We start from the raw sequence: 20075 nt of genomic DNA, 5'->3' as shown, positions 1-20075 counted from the left end.
GGTCCTTTCACTAATCACAGATCACCTTACATGTAGAGTTCCATCTAGTGGTAAGAGTAATCATAGCAGTCAAGTAGGTAATAAAAATTACCCTTTTCTTTTCTTCTTTCTTTTTCTTTTCCAGTGTAAGCTCTGTAGCCAGCGTGGGGCTTGAACTCATGATCCTGAGATCAAGGGTTGCATGCTCTACTGACTGAGCCAGCCAGCTCCCCCCAAATTATCCTGCACCCAAATTATCCTTTTTATTTTTTGTTTTAAAGATTTTATTTATTTATTTGACAGAGAGATTACAAGTAGGCAGAGAGGCAGGCAGAGAGAGAGGAGGAAGTAGGCTCCCTGCTGAGCAGAGAGCCCGATGCGGGACTCGATCCCAGGACCCTGAGATCATGACCTGAGCTGAAGGCAGCAGCTTAACCCACTGAGCCACCCAGGCGCCTACCAAATTATCCTTTTTGATCAGCTTTGCCTCTTATCCTTCTTTGGGATGGTTACCTAATACATGCATTTAGAGTCCTGGGGCGCCTGGGTGGCTCAGTGGGTTAAGCCTCTGCCTTCAGCTCAGGTCATGATCCTGGGGTCCTGGGATCAAGCTCTGCATCAGGTTCCCTGCTCAGCAGGGAGCCTGCTTCCCTCTCTGTCTCTCTGCCTGCCTCTCTCTACCTACTTGTGATCTCTGTCTGTCAAATACATAAATCAAATCTTAAAAAAAAAAAATACTAGAGTCCTTGCTATCTCTGTATGCCTACATACCTGATTACGAATTCTCCTGGTTCTGGTCACCTTTGCAAAAACTTCTTTGACGAGGAATAATTTCCTTTACTTTTAACTTTGATTAACTAGGATATTTACATCAAGTAGTAGCAAGATTTAGGTCAAAGCTACTTGTTCTTTAAAAAAAAAAATGTGTCTAGAAAGATGTGATTCTACATGCAAGTATGTAGAATAATATAGTTAATATTTTCCTATTGCTCAGCTTCAACATACCTTAACATTTGCCATATTTACTTCCAATGAATCTCCCTTTTTCCATAGCTCAGTGATTTATCACAAGAATATTGCTAGCACCGTGGAAATTCCCCTCATGCCCTCTTGCCTACTCTTAATCACTGTCCTCCAAAGATAGCCGTTATCCTGAATTTTATAGTAAATCTATCTTTGCTTCTCTTTACAATTTTACCACTTAAACAAGTATTGCTAAATGATATGCTTTTGTCTGTTCTTAAAATTTGATGTAAATGTCAGCGCATACTTAGTAAGTAGTGTGTGGGCGGGTGGGTGTGTGTGAGACTTCTTTTCTCATCATTTTATGTGATTCTTCCATGATGGCGCATCTGACTGGAGTATGTCCATTTTTGTTGCTGTAAAATATACCATTATATATGCCACAATTTAATAAAAGCATTCTTTTTTTTTTTTTTAAGATTTTATTTATTTATTTGACAGACAGAGATCACAAGTAGGCAGAGAGACAGGCAGAGAGAGAGGAGGAAGCAGGCTCCCTGCCGAGCAGAGAGCCCAATGTGGGGCTCGATCCCAGGACCTGGTATCATGACCTGAGCCGAAGAGGCTTTAACCCACTGAGCCACCCAGGCGCCCCTAATAGAAGCATTCTGCTGGATGTTTTGCTGTTTATAAATTAATGTTTCAGTGAACTTTTTTTTTTTTTAAAGATTTTATTTATTTTAGAATGAGAGAGAATGAGAGCATGTGAGTGAGCATGAGCTGGGTGAGGGGCAGAAGGAGAGGGAGAAGCAGACTTCTCCACTGAGCGTGGAGCTGGATTCAGGGCTCGATCCCAGGACTCTGAGATATGATTGAAGACAGATGAAGACAGATGCCTAACCCACTGAGCACCCGGGCACCTCAGTGAACATTCTTGTTTGTGATTTTTGGTGCACCTGTGGCTACACACATTAAGCATATTTTAGAACTGATGGAGTCATAGGACACACTTTTGTTCAGCTTTAGTAGATAAGACCAAACAGTTTTCCAAAGTGGTTGTACCAGTTTTATAGCTTTGCTATCAGTATAAAAGAGTTAACTGTTAGTTTCTCTAAACTTTGGTCATTCTCTTTAATTTTAGTCATTCTGTTGGGTGGTAGTATGTCATTGTTTTAAAATTTGCATTTCCTTGATACCTAATGATATTGGGCATTTTTTTTTTTTGCATTTGGCTACTTTTTTTTTTTAATATTTTGTTTATTTATTTATTTGAGAGGGAGTGAGAGAGCGTGTGTGCATGTTTGCTAGTCTGTGGAGGGGCAGAGGGAGAGAGAGTTCTCAAGCAGACTCCATGCTGACCCTGAGATCATGATCTGAGCCTAAAACAAGAGTCAGGTGCTTAACCTACTAAGTTACCCAGGTGCCCCTTGGCTACTCTTTTTTATGAGATTTTTTTTGAAATTTCATGCCTGTTTTTCTAGTGGGTTGTGTTTTTTCTTACTGATAGTAGGAATGCTTAGTATATTCAGGTGAGCCCCTTTTTTGGCTATATTCCTACTCTGTGGCTTTCTTAAGGATATCTTTTGATAAGCACAAGTTCTTACTTTAATGAACTCAAATGTATTAATCTTTTTTTTTTTTTTTAAAGATTTTATTTATTTATTTGACAGAGAACACAAGTAGGCAGAGAGGCAGGCAGAGAGAGAGGAGGAAGCAGGCTCCCCGCTGAGCAGAGAGCCCGATGCGGGACTCGATCCCAGGACCCTGAGATCATGACCTGAGCCGAAGGCAGCGGCTTAACCCACTGAGCCACCCAGGCGCCCTGTATTAATCTTTTTTGTGGTTAATATTTTTAATGTGTTATTTTAAAGTTATTTAAAAAATCTCCCCAGCCTCAGTTCAAGAGTGTATTTTTCTATATTACCTTCTAGTAGGTTTATCGTTCTGTTCATCTCTAAATCTTCCATTTACCTGGAATTGATGATCTTTGTGTATAGTGTGAGGTAGATAATCAAATTTCACTTCTCCCCTCTGTAGGTATCACAAGTGTTCCAGCACCACATAGTGAAAAGGTCATCCATTCCACAGAGTGGCAGCACCACCTTTACCCTGAATCCAGTAAAGAAAGGAAGTAATAAAGATAAGAGCAGAAATTAATAAAATAAACAGCAGACATGTAATAGAGGGATTCAGCAAAATCAAAAGCTGGAAACTTGGGCACCTGGGTGGCTCAGTGGGTTAAGCCGCTGCCTTCGGCTCAGGTCATGATCTCAGAGTCCTGGGATCGAGTCCCGCATCGGGCTCACTGCTCAGCGGAGAGCCTGCTTCCCTCTCTCTCTCTCTGCCTGCCTCTCCATCTACTTGTGATTTCTCTCTGTCAAATAAATAAATAAAATCTTTAAAAAAAAAAAAAAGCTGGAAACTTGACAAAGCTAATAAAATTGATAAACCTCTAATAAGATTCATAAATTAATAAAAAGAGAAAAATTGTCAACATCATGAATAAAGAGGAGGAGATAACTTTTTAAAAAAGGATTATTTATTTATTTACTTGACAGAGAGAGAGAGAGAGCACACAAACAGGAGTGGCAGAGAGAGGGAGAGGGAAAAGTAGGGGAGGCTCCTTCTCAGGACCCTGAACCTAAGACAGACTCGGATCATGACCTGAGCTGAAGGCAGAAGCTTAACCAACTGAGCTACTTAGGCACCCCTCTTAGGAACTTTTTAATGGTTTCTCTCTCTTAAGAACTACAAAGTTATGGGCGCCTGGGTGGCTCAGTGGTTAAGGCCTCTGCCTTCGGCTCAGGTAATGAGCCCAGGGGCCTGGGATGGAGCCTCATATCGGGCTCTCTCCTCAGCAGGGAGCCTGCCTCCTCCTCCTCTCTCTCTCTGCCTGCCTCTCTGCCTACTTGTGATCTGTCTGTCAAATAAATAAAAATCTTAAAAAAAGAAAAGAAAAGAAAAGAAAACTACAAAGTTACATAGTGAAGGGCACCTGGGTGGCTCGGTTAAGCATCTGTCTTCAGCTCAGGTCATGATCAAGCCCTGTGTCAGGTTCCCTGCTCAGCTCTCCCTCTGCCCCTCTACCTTCTTGTGATCTCATGTGCATGCACTCTCTCTCTCATGAATAAATAAAATCGGGGCGCCTGGGTGGCTCATTGGGTTAAACTTCTGCCTTCGGCTCAGGTCATGATCTCAGGGTTCTGGGATTGAGCCTTACATCGGGCTCTCTGCTCAGCGGGGAGCCTGCTTCCCTTCCTCTCTCTCTGCCTGCCTCTCTACCTACTTGTGATCTCTGTCTGTCAAATAAATAAACTCTTAAAAAAAACAATATAATGAAAGTTAGGTGAATGTGGTCTTTTTCTCAAAATACCTTTTGCGCTATAGTCACCCTTCTTTTTCTTTTTTTTTTTTTTTTTAAGATTTTTAAAATTTATTTATTTGACAGAGAGAAATCACAAGTAGTCGGAGAGGCAGACAGAGAGAGAGAGGGAAGCAGGCTCCCTGCTGAGCAGAGAGCCCGACGCGGGACTCGATCCCAGGACCCCGAGATCACGACCCGAGCCGAAGGCAGCGGCCTAACCCACTGAGCCACCCAGGCGCCCCTATAGTCACCCTTCTTGTGATCATGTGAAATGATAAAATGCCTATATTATCAGATGAAGTGAGGTGAATGATGTAGGGATCTTTGGTCGTTGTCAGGCTATTGTTGACCTTCTGATGGTAGGTCAAGAGGGGGATTATCTGCTTGTGGACCACAGAAAGTGAAACTGTGGAAGAGGAGTTCGTGCTCTGTACAGGTATCCCCTGCTTTTTGAACGTTTGTGTTAGACCTCTTTGCTTTTAGGAGGGACCTACATTAGAGCTTGTTTTCACTAACTGAAAGAAACCCAGAGAGGATTTCCACTTTTACAAAGCAAGATAAAAAGTGAGAATAGCATTTAGCGTTTGTTTTCCAGCGAGCCATTATATTCCACTTTTACAAAGCAAGATAAAAAGTGAGAATAGCATTTAGCGTTTGTTTTCCAGCGAGCCATTATAGAGGCAGCTCATACCCTGCTAGCGGCACCCCCAAGCTCCTTCCCGGAGAACTATACTCAGCATCTCAGCAGCAAGCTGTCATGAGTTTGAACTGTGTCTGTGGGTATCTGTACTTTATCTTGATTTATTTTGTACATCCACCAGAAATGTAGGGTCAGAAAATGCTAAGAGGGGCTATTTTTGGGGTCTGGGGATGCAAAAAATTTTTTCCATATAAGTTAATGGTAATGGCTTCTTCACTTAATGCCATTTTGGCTCATGAAAGATTTCACAGGAACTCTCTATTGCTTTCTCTTTGAGAAAGCAATACCATGACAGTCTAACTTATGAATCTATATGGGAACCCAGACTATAAGCAAACCAAATTCAGCAATATATAAAGATGATAATATAACAGCATTCTAGAAATGCAAGATTGGGGCACCTGGGTTGCTCAGCTCAGGTCATGATCTCAGGATCCTGGGATGGAGCCCTGCATTGGGCTCTCTGCTCACTGGGGAGCCTGCTTTTCCCTCTGCTACTCTCCCTGGTTGTGTTCCCTCTCTTACTGTCTCTCTCTCTCTCTGTGAGTCAAATAAATAAATCAAATCTTAAGAAAAAAAAAAAAGGAAGTGCAAGATTGGTTTAACATAATCAGGGTCATTCACCACATTAACAAAATAAAGGAGAAAAATCATATCAACTGCTGCACAACAAATAGATAAAATTAAACTCTGACTCATGATAGTAAATAACCCTCAGCAAACTAGGAGTAAAAAGATATTGCCTGAATCTGATAGTTTTTGCCAAAATGATGGATGGGGAAAGACACCATTCTTCAGTTTGCTTACACTTGTAACTTTTTCCCCCGTTTGTAGAAAGAGAGAGAGAGAGAAAGAGAGTGTGTGTGCTTGCATGACTGGGGGAGAGGCAAAGGGAGAAGGAGAGAGAGAATCTTAACTAGTTTCCATGCTCACTCAGTATGCCCCGACCTTGTAACTTTTAATTATTTTTATTTTTTAAAAGATTTTATTTATTTATTTGACAGAGAGAGACACAGCGAGAGAGGGAGCACAAGCAGGGAGAGTGGGAGAGGGAGAAGCACGCTTCCCATTGAGCAGGGAGCCTGATCTAGGGCTCAATCCCAGAACCCTGGAATAATGACCAGAGCTGAAGGCAGGCGCCTAACAGCTGAGCCACCCAAGCACCCCAACCCTTGTAACTTTTAAGGTTGAGATTATTTTCATGTTTGTTAGTCACATAGGGCTCCTCCTTTATGAATTACTTGATCATTTGTCTAATTTTCTTTGAGTGTGTTTTTCTTCTAAATTTTAGATATAAATTTTTAGATTGATAAATTCTGAATACTAATTCTTTTATATGCATGACAAGTTTTTTTCCCCAGTTTATGGCTTTCTAGTTTAAAATTTAAATCTATTTATGTATTTATTGTGAATGGGCACTATGTTCACATGAATCAAAAATCCAGAAAATATGGGGGCACCTGGGTGGCTCAGTGGTTAAGCGTCTGCCTTTGGCTCAGGTCATGAACTCAGGGTCCTGGGATCGAGCCCCGCATTGGGCTCTCTGCTTAATGGGGAGCCTGCTTCCCCCTCTCTCTCTCTGCCTGCCTCTCTGACTACTTGTGATCTCTGTAAAATAAATTAATAAAATCTTTAAAAAAAAATCCAGAAAATATGTAAGAACATATAGTAAAAAGTTTTTCTCCCACTCCTGTTCATTTTGACTTCATTTTTAAAGAACTTTGTTCATAATGTCATTTGTTGTACACACATTTAAAATTTTAATGTAGTTAAATGTGTCAGTCTTTTCTTTGTGGATTGTACTTTTTATGCCTTGTTTAAGACACATTTCTTCTGCCTCATTTATTATTCATTCTTCTTTTCTAAACTGTTTAAAGTTTGGCTTTTCATATTTTGATCTTTTTTGTATTTTTTGTGTATGATGTGAGGTAGGGATCATTCTCCCCTCCATACTATAAAAGTACTTGTCCTTATACTCTTACATTATATGATTGTTTTGTCTAATACAACTTTTAGTGTGATGGGAGACTACTGTTGAGCTTTATCTACACGTTGGCAAATACAATGAACTGGTCCAATTTTTTATTTCTGTTTTGTTCCTGCTTGCAAATGAGTGCTTAGAGTCCTGATAAGTACTGCCTTTCAGGCTCCATAATGTGGCCTTGTGTCCTCTAACATGTCTGGAATTTGTGTAGGCTGTAATGGGGCAGGGAAAGGAGGGTTCCTTTGTCACAACAAACAAGGAGAAAATTTTTTTTCCAGTCTCTTCGCTTTACCAATGCCTCATCAGAAGCTTTCAGCACTTATGTAAGAAATTAAATTTTTTTTCTTGAACTTGAACAAACTTAGACTTAGTTTTAAAATAAGATACTGTAGAGTAGGAAGTTGTTTTTACTTAAATGTAGTATTTTCTTTAGTCCTAGAAATCTCTTAAGTTCTTAATCATGTTCCTAGATATTCTCAACTTTATATTGTGATACTGTGTGTTCTGTGGAAAGGGATTAGCAGGCTATGTGGTATGGGGGTAATTAAAAAAATGTAACCCACTGTGTATCTGTCTTTTCCATCTCCCATCTTCCATTTTACTTCCTTTTTAATCATTTTTCTCTCTTACATCCTATCTTACCAGATAGGTGCTCCACTCAGAAAAAGTGAAAAAGGAGAAATAAAAAACTAGGTTAAAGATTTTCAAGTGGGGCAAAACAAAGATGAATGGTCATGGGAAGGAAGGGGAGAAAAAGCAGAAGGTGAAAAGAAACAGATTGCTTATTACCTGTGGGTTAGGACTTTCAAGGGAACTTTTTCTGGTATTCTTTGTGAATGGGTAGAGGGAGACTTGAACTTACTTATTCTTCTATCTGTTCTACCTGTTTAGGAGGGGACAGACTTGAAGGTGATGGTCAGGTAGGGAGGACTCTGTTGAGAAACTATGTAGCTAGGGCTTTGTGCTTCTAGCTCCTTTCTCATTTTTGTATTTGATCCAGTTTAGTGCTGGAGTGTCATCTGTGATGGAAGTTTAATTTTTTAAAAATATTTTATTTGTTTATTTGACACAGAGAGAGAGAGAGAGAGAGATCGCAAGTAGGCAGAGTGGCAGGCAGAGAGAGGGGAGGAAGCAGGCTTCCTGCGGAGCAGAGAGCCTGATGCGGGGCTTGATCCCAGGACCCTGAGACCATGACCTGAGCCAAATGCAGAGGCTTAACCCATGAGCCACCCAGGCACCCCTGTGATGGAAGTTTTAGGATCTTAACTGAATATTGCTCTGGGATATTAATAAAATTAAAGTCTGAAGGTATATGTCTCTCTGTGTTTCTGCTTCAGGAATGTAGTGGATGCTATTTTTTTTTTTTTTTTGTAAGATTTATTTATTTGACAGGGAGATAGAGAGCAGAAGTAGGCAGAGCGGTAGGCAGAGGGAGAGGGAGAAGTAGGCTCTCTGCTGAGTAGGGAACTTGATGCACAGCTCCATCCCAGGACCCTGGGATCATGACCTGAGCAGAAGGCAGCCACTTAACTGACTGAGCCACCCAGGCGCCCCTAATGGATGCCATTTATGCATATTTATTTGTTAGAACTAATTTGATCTGAAATCTGTTTTTCAGAATTAAAAGGGATCTGAAGTCCATAAAATGATAGTTTAGACTCAGTATAAGACTCTTTTCAGTGCTAACACGTTTCATGATTTTTCTGGCTCTCTCAGAGTAGTGATTTCTCATTGGCAGTGATTATAAACAGTAGTTTTATATTGACTCATGTTTCTTCACTGAAATAAACTTACACTAAAAGAAAAAGAGGTTTTGTCATTGGTTTAGGATATACTTGCTTTTGATTTTAATTGCCTTATAATCATTTGCACCCTTACAAGGAAAATAACCTTTCCTTGTATATAAAAATGTTAAGTCGGTAAGCAGTTTTAGATCTCTTTCTTAATGACTTTTTGACTTAAGAATACATGTTTATAATTTTAAATCTTTATGTGAATTCTTTTATTATCATTTCAGAGAAAAGAAAATTTAGTAGCTATCAATTGAAAATTTGGACTGTGTAGTAATTTTTATTTCCTTTTTTTTTCTTTCAAAGATTTTATTTATCATTTGACAGACAGAGATCACAAGTAGGTAGAGAGGCAGGCAGACAGAGAGAGGATGGGAAGCAGGCTCCCTGCTGAGCAGAGAGCCCAGCACGGGGCTCGATTCCAGGACCCAGAGATCATGACCTGAGCCGAAGGCAGAGGCTTTAACCCACTGAGCCATCCGGGTGCCCCTATGTAGTAATTTTTCAAGGAAGAAGTGATGAACTTTGAAGTTTTCCCATGCCTTGTTTTCATTATATCATTATTAGAAATTATCTGTATAGTGTTGACAAAGTAGATTATAGATTACTAATATTTAATATTTAGAGTGTCATTTTTCCTGGAACAGTTTTTCGGTACCTAGGATGTTGTGGAAGACTTTTAAATTGTAATTGGTTTTTTTTTTGTTTTTATCATGGAATATTTATATGTGTCAGGTGAATTTCAGCTTTGCCTGACAGATGTGATGACTTGTTCTTTCTGGTTTGTGTTCTGTCTACTCATTGGTTATATAATAGATGACTGTTTCTATAATAAGGATTAGAATAAGCTATTAGAGATGATTGATAATGGGTACAAAAATTAGTGTTGTGTATTTTAACATAACATGTTAAAAGTACAAAGCAGTATAGTAGTTAGGCATTGGAAAACAGTGAAGGGGGAAGAAAATATTTCTTGAGAGTCAAAGGAGCTTTGCAAGGAATATAGTCCAAGTAGTGTAGGAGTGGAAAATCAGCTAGGATCAGAGGCCAATAGAACTTATCTGCTTAGCATTATTCAGTGACAGAGAAGTGAAATTAGGAGCAAGATACAGAGTTTTTCCAAGTGCCTAGAGAGAAGAACCTGCCTGAACAAAGGTTGGACTTAGATGAGGGGCAGAGGCATCCAGAGTTGAAGGATTTTAAAATAAAATCTATTTCTGGACCCAGGTAAGGTGGAATTAATATCTGTTTTATATACTTGTAAATGCCTTCCATTCTGGTGAAGGCTTTTTGATTATGAGGAACAGAATCCAAGGGCAGCTGTTTCAGTTAAAGCGGGGTGATTAGGGGCTGCCTGGGTGGCTCAGTGGGTTAAGCCTCTGCCTTCAGCTCAGGTCATGATCTCAGGGTCCTGGGATCGAGTTTCACATCGGGCTTTCTGCTAGGCAGGGATCCTGCTTCCTCCTCCTCCTCTCTCTTTCTCTCCCTCTCTGCCTACTTGTGATCTCTCTCTGTCAAATAAATTAAATCTTAAAAAAAAAAAAAAAGCGGGCTGATTAGGAAACGCCTGTGTAGGCTCCCTGCTTGGTGGGGGTGGGGAGATGTCTGCTTCTCTTTCTCCCTCTCCTTCCCTCTCAAATAAATAAATAAAATTTTTAAAAAAAAAGAAAGAAAAAGAAAGGAAGGAAGGAAGGAAGAAAGAAAGGAAGAAAACAAAACAAAACAGACACCTGTGTAGGGACCCAGGAACCAAAGAACTGTATGGGTAGAGTAAATGTCTCCAAAATGTCTACTACACTATTTAGATGTAATTTTAGCTCTTAAATAGTTTCATGCTTGCTGTCATGTGGTTTCCGTGGCATTTGAGACTGGCCTAAATGTAGTACTGTCAACAGTTGGGACACTGCATGGGAAATACTGTACGGTACTGGCTATAGTCCCAAGGTCTTAACTATTACCCATGCTGTGTTAGGAAGAACAGCGGCAGGTCTGGCATCTTACTAGTATTTAACAGTAAAAATTCAGGGTTTTGCTGTTTTTTTTTTTTTTTTAAGATTTTTATTTATTTATTTGACAGACAGATCACAAGTAGGCAGAGAGGCAGACAGAGAGAGAGGAGGAAGCAAGCTCCCCACTGAGCAGAGAGCCTGATGCAGGGCTCGATCCCAGGACCCTGGGATCATGACCCGAACCGAAGGCAGAGGCTTTAACCCATTGAGCCACCCAGGCGCCCCTAGGGTTTTGCTGTTTTAATAAGGAAATGTGCTCTGTGTGACTACCAAATTTAATATACCACTGGGCTTGGGAGGCTCTAAGGATCTATGTCTTATGGTGTACACCTGAAATTAAGGGGCAAAATCGGGTCTTACGTATTTATTTATTTATTTATTTATTTTTTAATTTTTTTTTTTTTTTTAAAGATTTTATTTATTCATTTGACACAGAGAGATCACAAGTAGGCAGAGAGGCAGGCAGAGAGAGAGAGGAGGAAGCAGGCTCCCCGCGGAGCAGAGAACCCGATGCGGGACTCGATCCCAGGACCCTGAGATCATGACCTGAGCCGAAGGCAGCGGCTTAACCCACTGAGCCACCCAGGCGCCCTATTTATTTATTTTTAAAGATTTTATTTATCAGAGCACGAATGAGCAGGAGCAGGAGGAGGGGAAGGGGCAGAGGGAGACGGAGATGCAGACTCCCCATTGAGCAGGGAGTCAAGTTGTATTTAGAGGTTATTTAGTATCTTTTCATTAAATGCAATTCCTAAGTATCTAGGTGGGTATAACCTAAACAGCAACAAGCTCAAATTGTCTTCTTTTGTGCAGTGAACAGACTAAGGATTAGGTTTTTTAAACCAATATGTAGGTTAACCCACAGAAACAGTGAATAATTGTCTGACTTACAGAGCATGAGAAACATGCCCAAATGATCCCCTAAAGTTTCTTGTTTCATTTTTTTCAGTGATGCCATCTGCAATTTTGTTATCTGCAATGACTCTTCCCTTCGAGGGCAGCCCATTATCTTCAATCCTGACTTTTTTGTGGAGAAACTCCGACATGAGAAACCTGAGGTGTTCACCGAGTTGGTGGTCAGCAATATCACAAGGCTCATTGACCTACCTGGAACTGAGCTGGCTCAGCTGATGGGGGAAGTGGACCTTAAATTGCCTGGTGGGGCCGGCCCAGCGTCAGGATTCTTCCGGTCTCTAATGTCTCTCAAGCGAAAGGGTAGGGCACGTGTCTGTGAAGGGCAGGCAGGCTGCAGCTGCTCCCTGGGCTTCACCTCCTCACATCTGTACTATCACTGAGTTGCTGTTATGTAAAGGTGTTTTTTTTGGGGGGGGGCATTTTTCTCATTTTCTTTAGTAGTAAAATCTCAGGTTAGCAATAAAAATTTATAAAGTAGCTAAACTAAAGCAAGTATATCAGTCCCTGAGAAAGGTGACATGATTCAGTTTAGGTAGTTACCTTGATTTTCATGCCCTATGACATAGCTGGAGAGTACAGTAAAGAAAGTTTGAACTTTCTTTATTGCAGTTCTCGAATGTTTTCATTCTATGGACTGCTTTGATAAGGCAGATACCTATGAGTCACCCAAAATAAAAGCCTTCCTAGAAAATAAATTGTGGACTGCTTTTGATAAGATATTAAAGAGGTACTATTTTATTAAGTATAAGAAAATCATTTATGGTAGAAAAAAAGTTTGAACATTATAACAGATCAGGATATATCAATGCCAGTGAATAATCTGTCATACTTCGATAGTCGTGGTTCTAAATTTTGTGTATTTATTATTCTATTTTATTTTATTTTTTTATTTTTTTAAAAGATTTTATTTATTTATTTGACAGGCAGAGATTACAAGTAGGCTGAGAGGCAGGCAGAGAGAGAGGAGGAAGCAGGCTCTCCGCCGAGCAGAGAGCCCGATGCGGGGCTCGATCCCAGGACCCCGGGATCATGACCCGAGCCGAAGGCAGAGGCTTTAACCCACTGAGCCACCCAGGCGCCCCTATTATTCTATTTTAAAGATTTTATTTATTTATCTTAGAGTGCATGGGCTGGAGTGGGGGAGGTGGCAAAGGGAGAGGGAAAGAGAGAATCTCATGTACTCTGTGAGAGCTTGAAGGCCAGTGCAGGGCTCGATCTCAGGACCCTGAGATCATGCCCTGAGCTGAAACCAAGAGTGGAATGCTCAACTGACTGAGCCACCCAGGCACCTCACTGTTTTTCTTTTAAGTTAAATATCAACACACTAGGTATTGTTACTTAACTAAGAAGATGGTCTTTGCCTTCAAGGAAGCTATGACTAATATTAAACTTGTGGAGAGTTGATTGAGAGTTGTTGAATTTTTGGGTGTACTTCTAGCTTTAAGGTTCTGTTTATTGAATCTGTGAAAGCATTTGCTGAACTGTAATATAGGATGCGTGAGTGGCTTTAAGAATGATGATTTTATACTATATATGGAAAATATAGCTCTGTCCTGTTGTATGGTTTTTTAGAAAAAGGAGTGGTATTTGGATCCCCATTGACGGAGGAAGGCATTGCCCAGATATACCAACTAATTGAGTATCTACACAAAAGTAAGAGTTCTCAAGATTTTATTATTCTTTGTTAATGAAGAATTGTCAGTTTTCTGTTGAAAGCTAACTTCCTTGAGTAAGTAGGTGCCAATGAACAAAAGATACTAACCAATGATAATTTTAGGTGGCATGTTTCTAATAATATTTCCCCCCCTTTTTTGAAGATTATCATTTATTTATTTGGCAGAGAGAGATCACAAGTAGGCAGAGAGGCAGGCAGAGAGAGAGGGAGAAGCAGGCTCCCTGCTGAGCAGAGACTACCCCCCACCATGTGGGGCTCGAACCCAGGACCCTGAGATCATGACCTGAGCCGAAGGCAGAGGCTTTAACCCACTGAGCCACCCAGGCTCCCCTAAATATATTCCCTTTTAAATTTCATCTCATATATTGGTTTGTTTTATACTCTCAAAGATGTAGATAAATTAGATAGTATCTATAAAATCACATTTTCTTCTAGACTCAGGCTTTTTTTTTTTTCTGGAAAAATAGATTATAAAGAATCATGATCTTTATTCAAGGGACTATGATTTATCACTAAAGATAGTTTTCATCTCTGGAATTCTATAATTAAAATATATTCTTTGCTTAATGCTTATTTATTTTGTGGTGGTGGTGCTGGTTATGTCTTGCTGTAAGTGCTTGGTACAGTTGAGTGTTGTGAAATGTGTGGTGTATGTGATACTTTGACAAATTCAATACAAATGCTTATTTTTGACATTTTTATGTGGGGCATTCTGGTAGGAGCTAGAGCAGAGGTTGCAAACTGATGGGGTAAGGACTTGAGTCCTTTACATTCACATTTTGTTTGGTTGGGAAAGGATTAAAGTAAAAATAAAATGAGTTATCAGTGGGGAATGGGGAATGTCCAGGTTTTTGAATTCTTCCGGTGATAAGAAGATCTAGTATCTTGGGACTCTCCCTTGGGCACAGTCAGCTGGAGCACAAGTATGTACTCTCTAGTTTGTTCTGGTTCCCATTCATTCATTTATTATTATCTTTCTGGCCCTCTAAGGCATTTGAACTTGAACCCCTGAATTAGGGGGCTATACAAAAATAAATATGTACCTAAGTTGAAAACATGAACTCTTATGGTTCTTCCAGATTGAACCAAAACTCTAATTCTCATCTTTCTTAATCCTCTTAGATTAGTTTAGAACCTAGTTGGAAGGGAAAAACAGTTCAGTTGGGGTGATCCTAAGCTTCTGGGAGTCTCAGTCCGAAAGGTGATCTGACAGGTTAGAATTCTGATTTCTGGGGCAGTGCAGAGACTCTAGATTCATTTTGGACTGAGAAACCATTTATAGGAGCAACAGACTACCACAGATGAATTCATTCCCAGACAAAATCTAAGATAACCAAAGGGAAGGAGCCTTCTAGGAGATTTGGCTTTCTTCCAACTTATTTTTCAAGCTCATTCCAGTCATTGTTTAGGTAAAATTCAGTCTCTGAATGTGCCTGGTCCTGGGCAGACTGTCTACAGGGCTCAGGGATGTTCAGACAAGGCTCCTTAGAGGCCAGTAGATTTAAAACTTTTCTGGGAAATGGGGAGAAAACCTCCTTCAAGGTCTTTATAAAAGGTTTTACAAGCATAGTCTTTTAGATGACTTATTTTAATTGTGACTTCTTTTTGCATGTCCTCTGTTTTTTCCATGCTAAACAGACTTGAGAGTAGAGGGTTTGTTTAGAGTTCCAGGGAATAGTGTCCGACAGCAGATTTTAAGAGATGCTCTCAATAATGGAACTGATATTGACTTGGAATCAGGGGAGTTTCATTCAAATGATGTTGCTACCTTGCTGAAGATGTTTCTGGGAGAGCTACCTGAGCCCCTGCTGACTCATAAACATTTCCATGCACACCTCAAAATTGCTGGTGAGTATAGGGGGTGAGAAGGAGGTGTAAATGAATACAGTTCTTTGGATTGAGTAAAGTTGTTTGGCATTTTTTGTTGTTTGTAACCCATAGCAGTACTTCTGCCAAAATTGGTTAAGACTTCATGGTATTTTGGGCTCTCTGGGTAGTATTGGCTAATTAGGTTTTCAGGTGTTTTTCTTGCTAAATCAGCTTCTTTGATGATAAATTCTGGGTTTTATTTATTCTTGTATCCCTGATGAGTCAGGAATACAAGATGGATCACAAAGCATTGTGCTTTGAATATTTTAGTTGCTTAATAAATGAATGCTTTTCTGTGGATTGATTCACGTACCTGAGATGGTTGCAGGTTTGTTATATTTGCAGTGGTTTGGGGCTTTAGCTAAGTCTTACTATGGCTCAGTTGAGATCATCTGTAATCTTGGAAACTTGTTTCTTGAAAATAATTTTATTTGTTTTCTAAATAAGCAGTACATTCACACGGTTCAAAATTCAAAAGATTCATAAAAGTATAGAGCAAAAAGCCCCTCTCCCACCTCTGTTTCCCAATACCCAGTTTTTCTTCCTGGAGGCAACCAAGGCAATTGATTTTTAGTGTATCCTTTCAGAGGTATTTTACACATTTACAAACAAATACTTACATATATTCTTTTTCTCTCGTGGATGTTCCATTTTCAGCTCATATTTCCCTCATTCTCTTTTATGTCTGCACGGTGGGGAATTCATTCTTAGACTGCACAGCTCTTAGGTTGCTATAGGCACTCAGAGCACAGGGCATCAAAATCTGTACTCCATTTACTTGGTTTCTGCCCTTGGCCATTTTCCTCTTTCTTTCTAATTTTAAGGAAAATACAAGTTTTTCTGTTGAGTAATGTTTACTACTTTTTTTTTTTTTAAGATTTTATTTATTTATTTGTCAGAGAGAGAGAGGGAGGGAGGGGGAGTGCACAAGCCAGGGGAGCTGCAGGCAGAGGGAGAAACAGACTTTCTGCTGAGCAAGGAGCCTGATGTGGGACTCCATCGTAGGACCCTGGGATCACTACCAGAGCTGAAGGCAGACTTTCAGGTGATTGAGCCACCCAGGTGTCCCTAATTTTTACTACTTAAAAAACTAGCTTTGAATTTGTAAAATCTCATAAGGGTAGATTTGTTTTTTTTAGCACTCTCAGTGGCAATCTGAATTATACAAATGAATAAATACTATTAGAATGTTATATAACTTTATAATTATTTTCGAGAGAAATAAAGTTGGATCTCGAAAAAGATATAGAAAATGTGATACTTTTTTTTATAAGTGTTAACATGAAGGATGCTTATCCTGTTCACTTTTCTGTTGAGTTAATTTAGTGCAATATTTGAAATCCTCCGCTCCCCCACCCCATGACTCACTGTTCCTTGTGATCATATTGAGGTGTGGCACAATTGTAGCATTTGGTATGCCTTGCTGATAACTGGAAGGGATTTTTGTTTTCAGTTTCATGTTAACAGAGAATAGTTTTTAGAAATATTATCTGCCTTTCCTAAACTTGGAATTATTATTGAAGTTAAATAGTTTAAAACACAACACAGCATAATCATTTTCAGGATTTGGAATTATATCCAAATGGTTATTTGTGAACTTTGAAGTTCTGATTATCAAGGGGACTGTTTTTATTGATAATGTGTGTAGCTTCTTTGGGGAGAAACAGTGATTCTGATTCCATGGGGGAGCTGTGTGGATCATCCTCCTATTCCCACATAATACATTGTCATATTTCTTCTAACAGTAAAATATCTGGGTAAGGAAAAGTGAGGGGGTGGCATTGTCAAAGATCTGTGTGGACATGTTTTTGTTTCTCTGTATCCCTAAGAATATTTATCTAGGAATGGAATTGCTGGGTCATATGGTAACACTATGTTTAGCTTTCTGAGGAACTGCCAAACTGTCTTCCGAAATGCACCATTTTACGTTCCTACCAGCAATGTAGGAGGGTTTAATTTTCTCATCATTCTTGCCAACACTTGTTATTTTCAGTTTGTTGGTTATGCCATACTAGGGGTATAAAGTAGTATCTCATTGTGGTTTTAATTTACTTTTCCCTGATAGCTAGTGATATAGAATATACAAATGCTTATTGGCCGTTTGTATATCTTCTTTGGAGAAATGTTTTTTCAAGTCTTGTGCTTATTTAAAATTTTTATTATTTTTTTAATTATTGAATACTGACGCTATTATATTTTGCTATAATCTGTGTCTATGCCTGATTTTTTTTTCATCCTTTTTTGGATTGGAGTTGAGGGGAGGATAATAGTAGGCATGTTGATTTTTCTTCCTTGTATTTTCTCCCTCCTTTGAAATCATTTCTTTTGTCCTCAAGATTTGATGCAGTTTGATGATAAAGGAAACAAGACCAATGTTCCAGATAAGGAGCGGCAAATTGAGGCTCTCCAGTTGCTCTTCCTCATTCTCCCTCCACCCAATCGTAACTTGCTGAAGTTACTGCTTGATCTCCTGTACCAGACAGCAAAGAAACAAGACAAGAATAAGATGTCTGCCTATAACCTTGCCCTTATGTTTGCACCCCATGTCCTGTGGCCGAAAAATGTGAGTGTTGAGGGGAAGAGCAAAGATTGCTTGGTTTTCTTGGGGTTGGCCTCATCCTGGGGCTGTACCTTGGTGAGGTTATCAAGGGTCCAAGGTCTACTCTTCAGCTTTACAATGTTAGGAACATATTTTGTTAGTTCATTTGGGAGTCATTAAACTTGAAGGGGCCAATTCTTGTAACCTCATGTATAAATCAATCTCTGATAAACTTGAAAGATAATTTATTAATGGAAGCTCTTAGTAGAAAATTGTAGCTACTAACTAAACTAGAATACTCATTTTGGCTGGTCACTGAATATTCCTTCTTAACAGGAAGTGCTTTTGAAAAATTAGATTGATTTCTGAAGATTATGTAGTATAAATTTAGACTAGAACCATATAGTTTTACAGGATAATGTCACTAAGCTTTTAGGTAAGATGATATAGAACAGTCCTGCCTTATCCTGACTTTTCTATTTCTTGTAGATATGCTTTCCTTGGAAAAAGCTGAATGTGTTTTTTATTATTGAGACCATGGCTTTCTCAGTGACTTAAGTGAGAAATAAATTATTAAAAGTCTTTTGAACTAATTTTTGACCTGGAGGCATGTAGCTTTAGGTTCCTTTATGTTCCTGCCCATATATATATCATATATATATATGATATATATAAATATATAATATATTTTAAGATTTTATTTGTTTATTTGACAGAGAGGGAGGCAGGGAGGGAACATGAGCAGGGTGAGGGGCAGAGGGACAAGCAGACTTGCAGCTGAGGAGGGAGCCTGATGCAGAGCTCAGTCCCGAGACTCCGGGGTCATGACCTGAGCCAAGGCAGATGCCCAACTGACTGAGCCACCCAGGTGCCTCTGTTCCTGCCCATTCATAATGTGGGTTTTATTGCATGATGGAATTGGAAGCCAGAATATTTGGGTTAGAAGCTGCAAACCAGCTATATTATCTGTGTCTTTGCCCCCTCCCCCTTTTTTTTTAAAGATTTTATTTATTTGGCACACAGAGAAATCACAAGTAGGCAGAGAGGCAGGCAGAGAGAGGGGGAAGCAGGTTCTTCGCTGAGCAGAGAGCCTGATGTGGGACTTGATCCCAGGACCCTGAGATCATGACCCGAGCTGAAGGCGGAGGCTTAACCCACTGAGCCACCCAGGTGCCCATCCTTTGCCTTTTTTATACTTAGGCTCTTCTTCTGTAAACTGGGCATAAATTAGTACTTTATCACTTATCTCATAAGGTTGTTGGACTAGAAATAGATAGGGTATGGTGACTTATAAAAGATTTTTGGGATTATAAAAAATGAGAAAAGGAAGATTAAGGGAGCAGTTGTGGAATGCCTGGTTGGCTCAGTCAGTAGAGCTTGCTGAAACTTGATCTTGGGTCCTGAGTTCCAGCCACACAATGGGCTCATGGAGTTTACTTTACCAAAAAGAAAAAAAAAAAGGGAAAGGAGTAGTATGCAATATTTTACATAACAAGTAACGAGTGAAAAAAATGTGATCTTCTAGGCCAGGAAGAACCTCTGCCCAGACAAAGGTTTTGGGGGAGGTGGGTAAGAATAAAAGGACACACCAACATTTGTCTGTATTAAGGAGGTCAAGCCTCCTAATGAAAGAATTTTAGAACCAGCCAGCTGAAATTATGAAAAAAGTGAGTAATCTCTGCCTATAAAAAAATATTAAGAGATCTTGGTAAAAGCAAACAGATTAAGTAACAGAGATATGAGGCTTTGGGATAGTAGAGATGCTCAAATGCTCTTTTTTAGAGGCAGGAGAAACAAGAAGAAAATCAATGAACTTATGTGTTTTTAAGAAACAGATGTCGAGGCGCCTGGGTGGCTCAGTGGGTTAAGCCGCTGCCTTCAGCTCAGGTCAGGATCAGGGTCCTGGGATCGAGCCCTGCATCGGGCTCCTTGCTCAGCGGGGAGCCTGCTTCTCTCTCTGCCTCTGCCTGCCTCTCTGCCTGCTTGTGATCTCTGTCTCTCTCTCTCTGTCAAATAAATAAATAAAACCTTTAAAAAAAAAAAACACAGATGTCACCTTTGGTATCAACTAGTAGTGACAGTTCTGTCACCTTTTGGAGAAACTCCAGTTTCTCTGAAGAGGCAGTGTCTTTGATGGTTGGTATAGATTCCGTTCTTCCTGCCCATTTTGAATCCCAGACTAGATTCTCTTTAGCAGCTCTGCTTGCATGTATAATTCTCGAGCAGAATTAGGAAACAAAGATTGTTTTTCAAGGATTTTTTGGTAACTTCAGGGACACCTGGTTTCT

At 39.8% G+C, this 20075-nt stretch overlaps 1 protein-coding gene across 6 annotated transcripts in view; it reads left to right on the top strand.

Moving 5' to 3' along the window:
• The window catches only part of ARHGAP19 (Rho GTPase activating protein 19), a 65167-nt gene that overhangs the window by 15671 nt on the left and 29421 nt on the right, over nucleotides 1–20075 (top strand). For 2 of the 6 annotated variants that reach the window (XM_032313098.1, XM_032313099.1), the window contains exons 1-5: nucleotides 7220–7313; nucleotides 11739–12004; nucleotides 13277–13357; nucleotides 15018–15227; nucleotides 17585–17811. In XM_032313098.1, the coding sequence (XP_032168989.1) occupies nucleotides 7285–7313; nucleotides 11739–12004; nucleotides 13277–13357; nucleotides 15018–15227; nucleotides 17585–17811 (813 nt within the window). In that variant the 5' untranslated portion in view covers nucleotides 7220–7284. Of the gene's footprint in view, nucleotides 1–7219; nucleotides 7314–11738; nucleotides 12005–13276; nucleotides 13358–15017; nucleotides 15228–17584; nucleotides 17812–20075 lie in introns of those variants that run through there. The other 4 variants (XM_032313094.1, XM_032313095.1, XM_032313097.1 and 1 more) reach the window with 2 other exon arrangements.

The sequence above is a fragment of the Mustela erminea genome, chromosome 14 (assembly GCF_009829155.1).
Source record: "Mustela erminea isolate mMusErm1 chromosome 14, mMusErm1.Pri, whole genome shotgun sequence".
NCBI classification, from domain to species: domain Eukaryota; kingdom Metazoa; phylum Chordata; class Mammalia; order Carnivora; family Mustelidae; genus Mustela; species Mustela erminea.
Note: the sequence above shows the minus strand (reverse complement) of the source record. Positions and strands in the feature narration are given on the sequence as shown.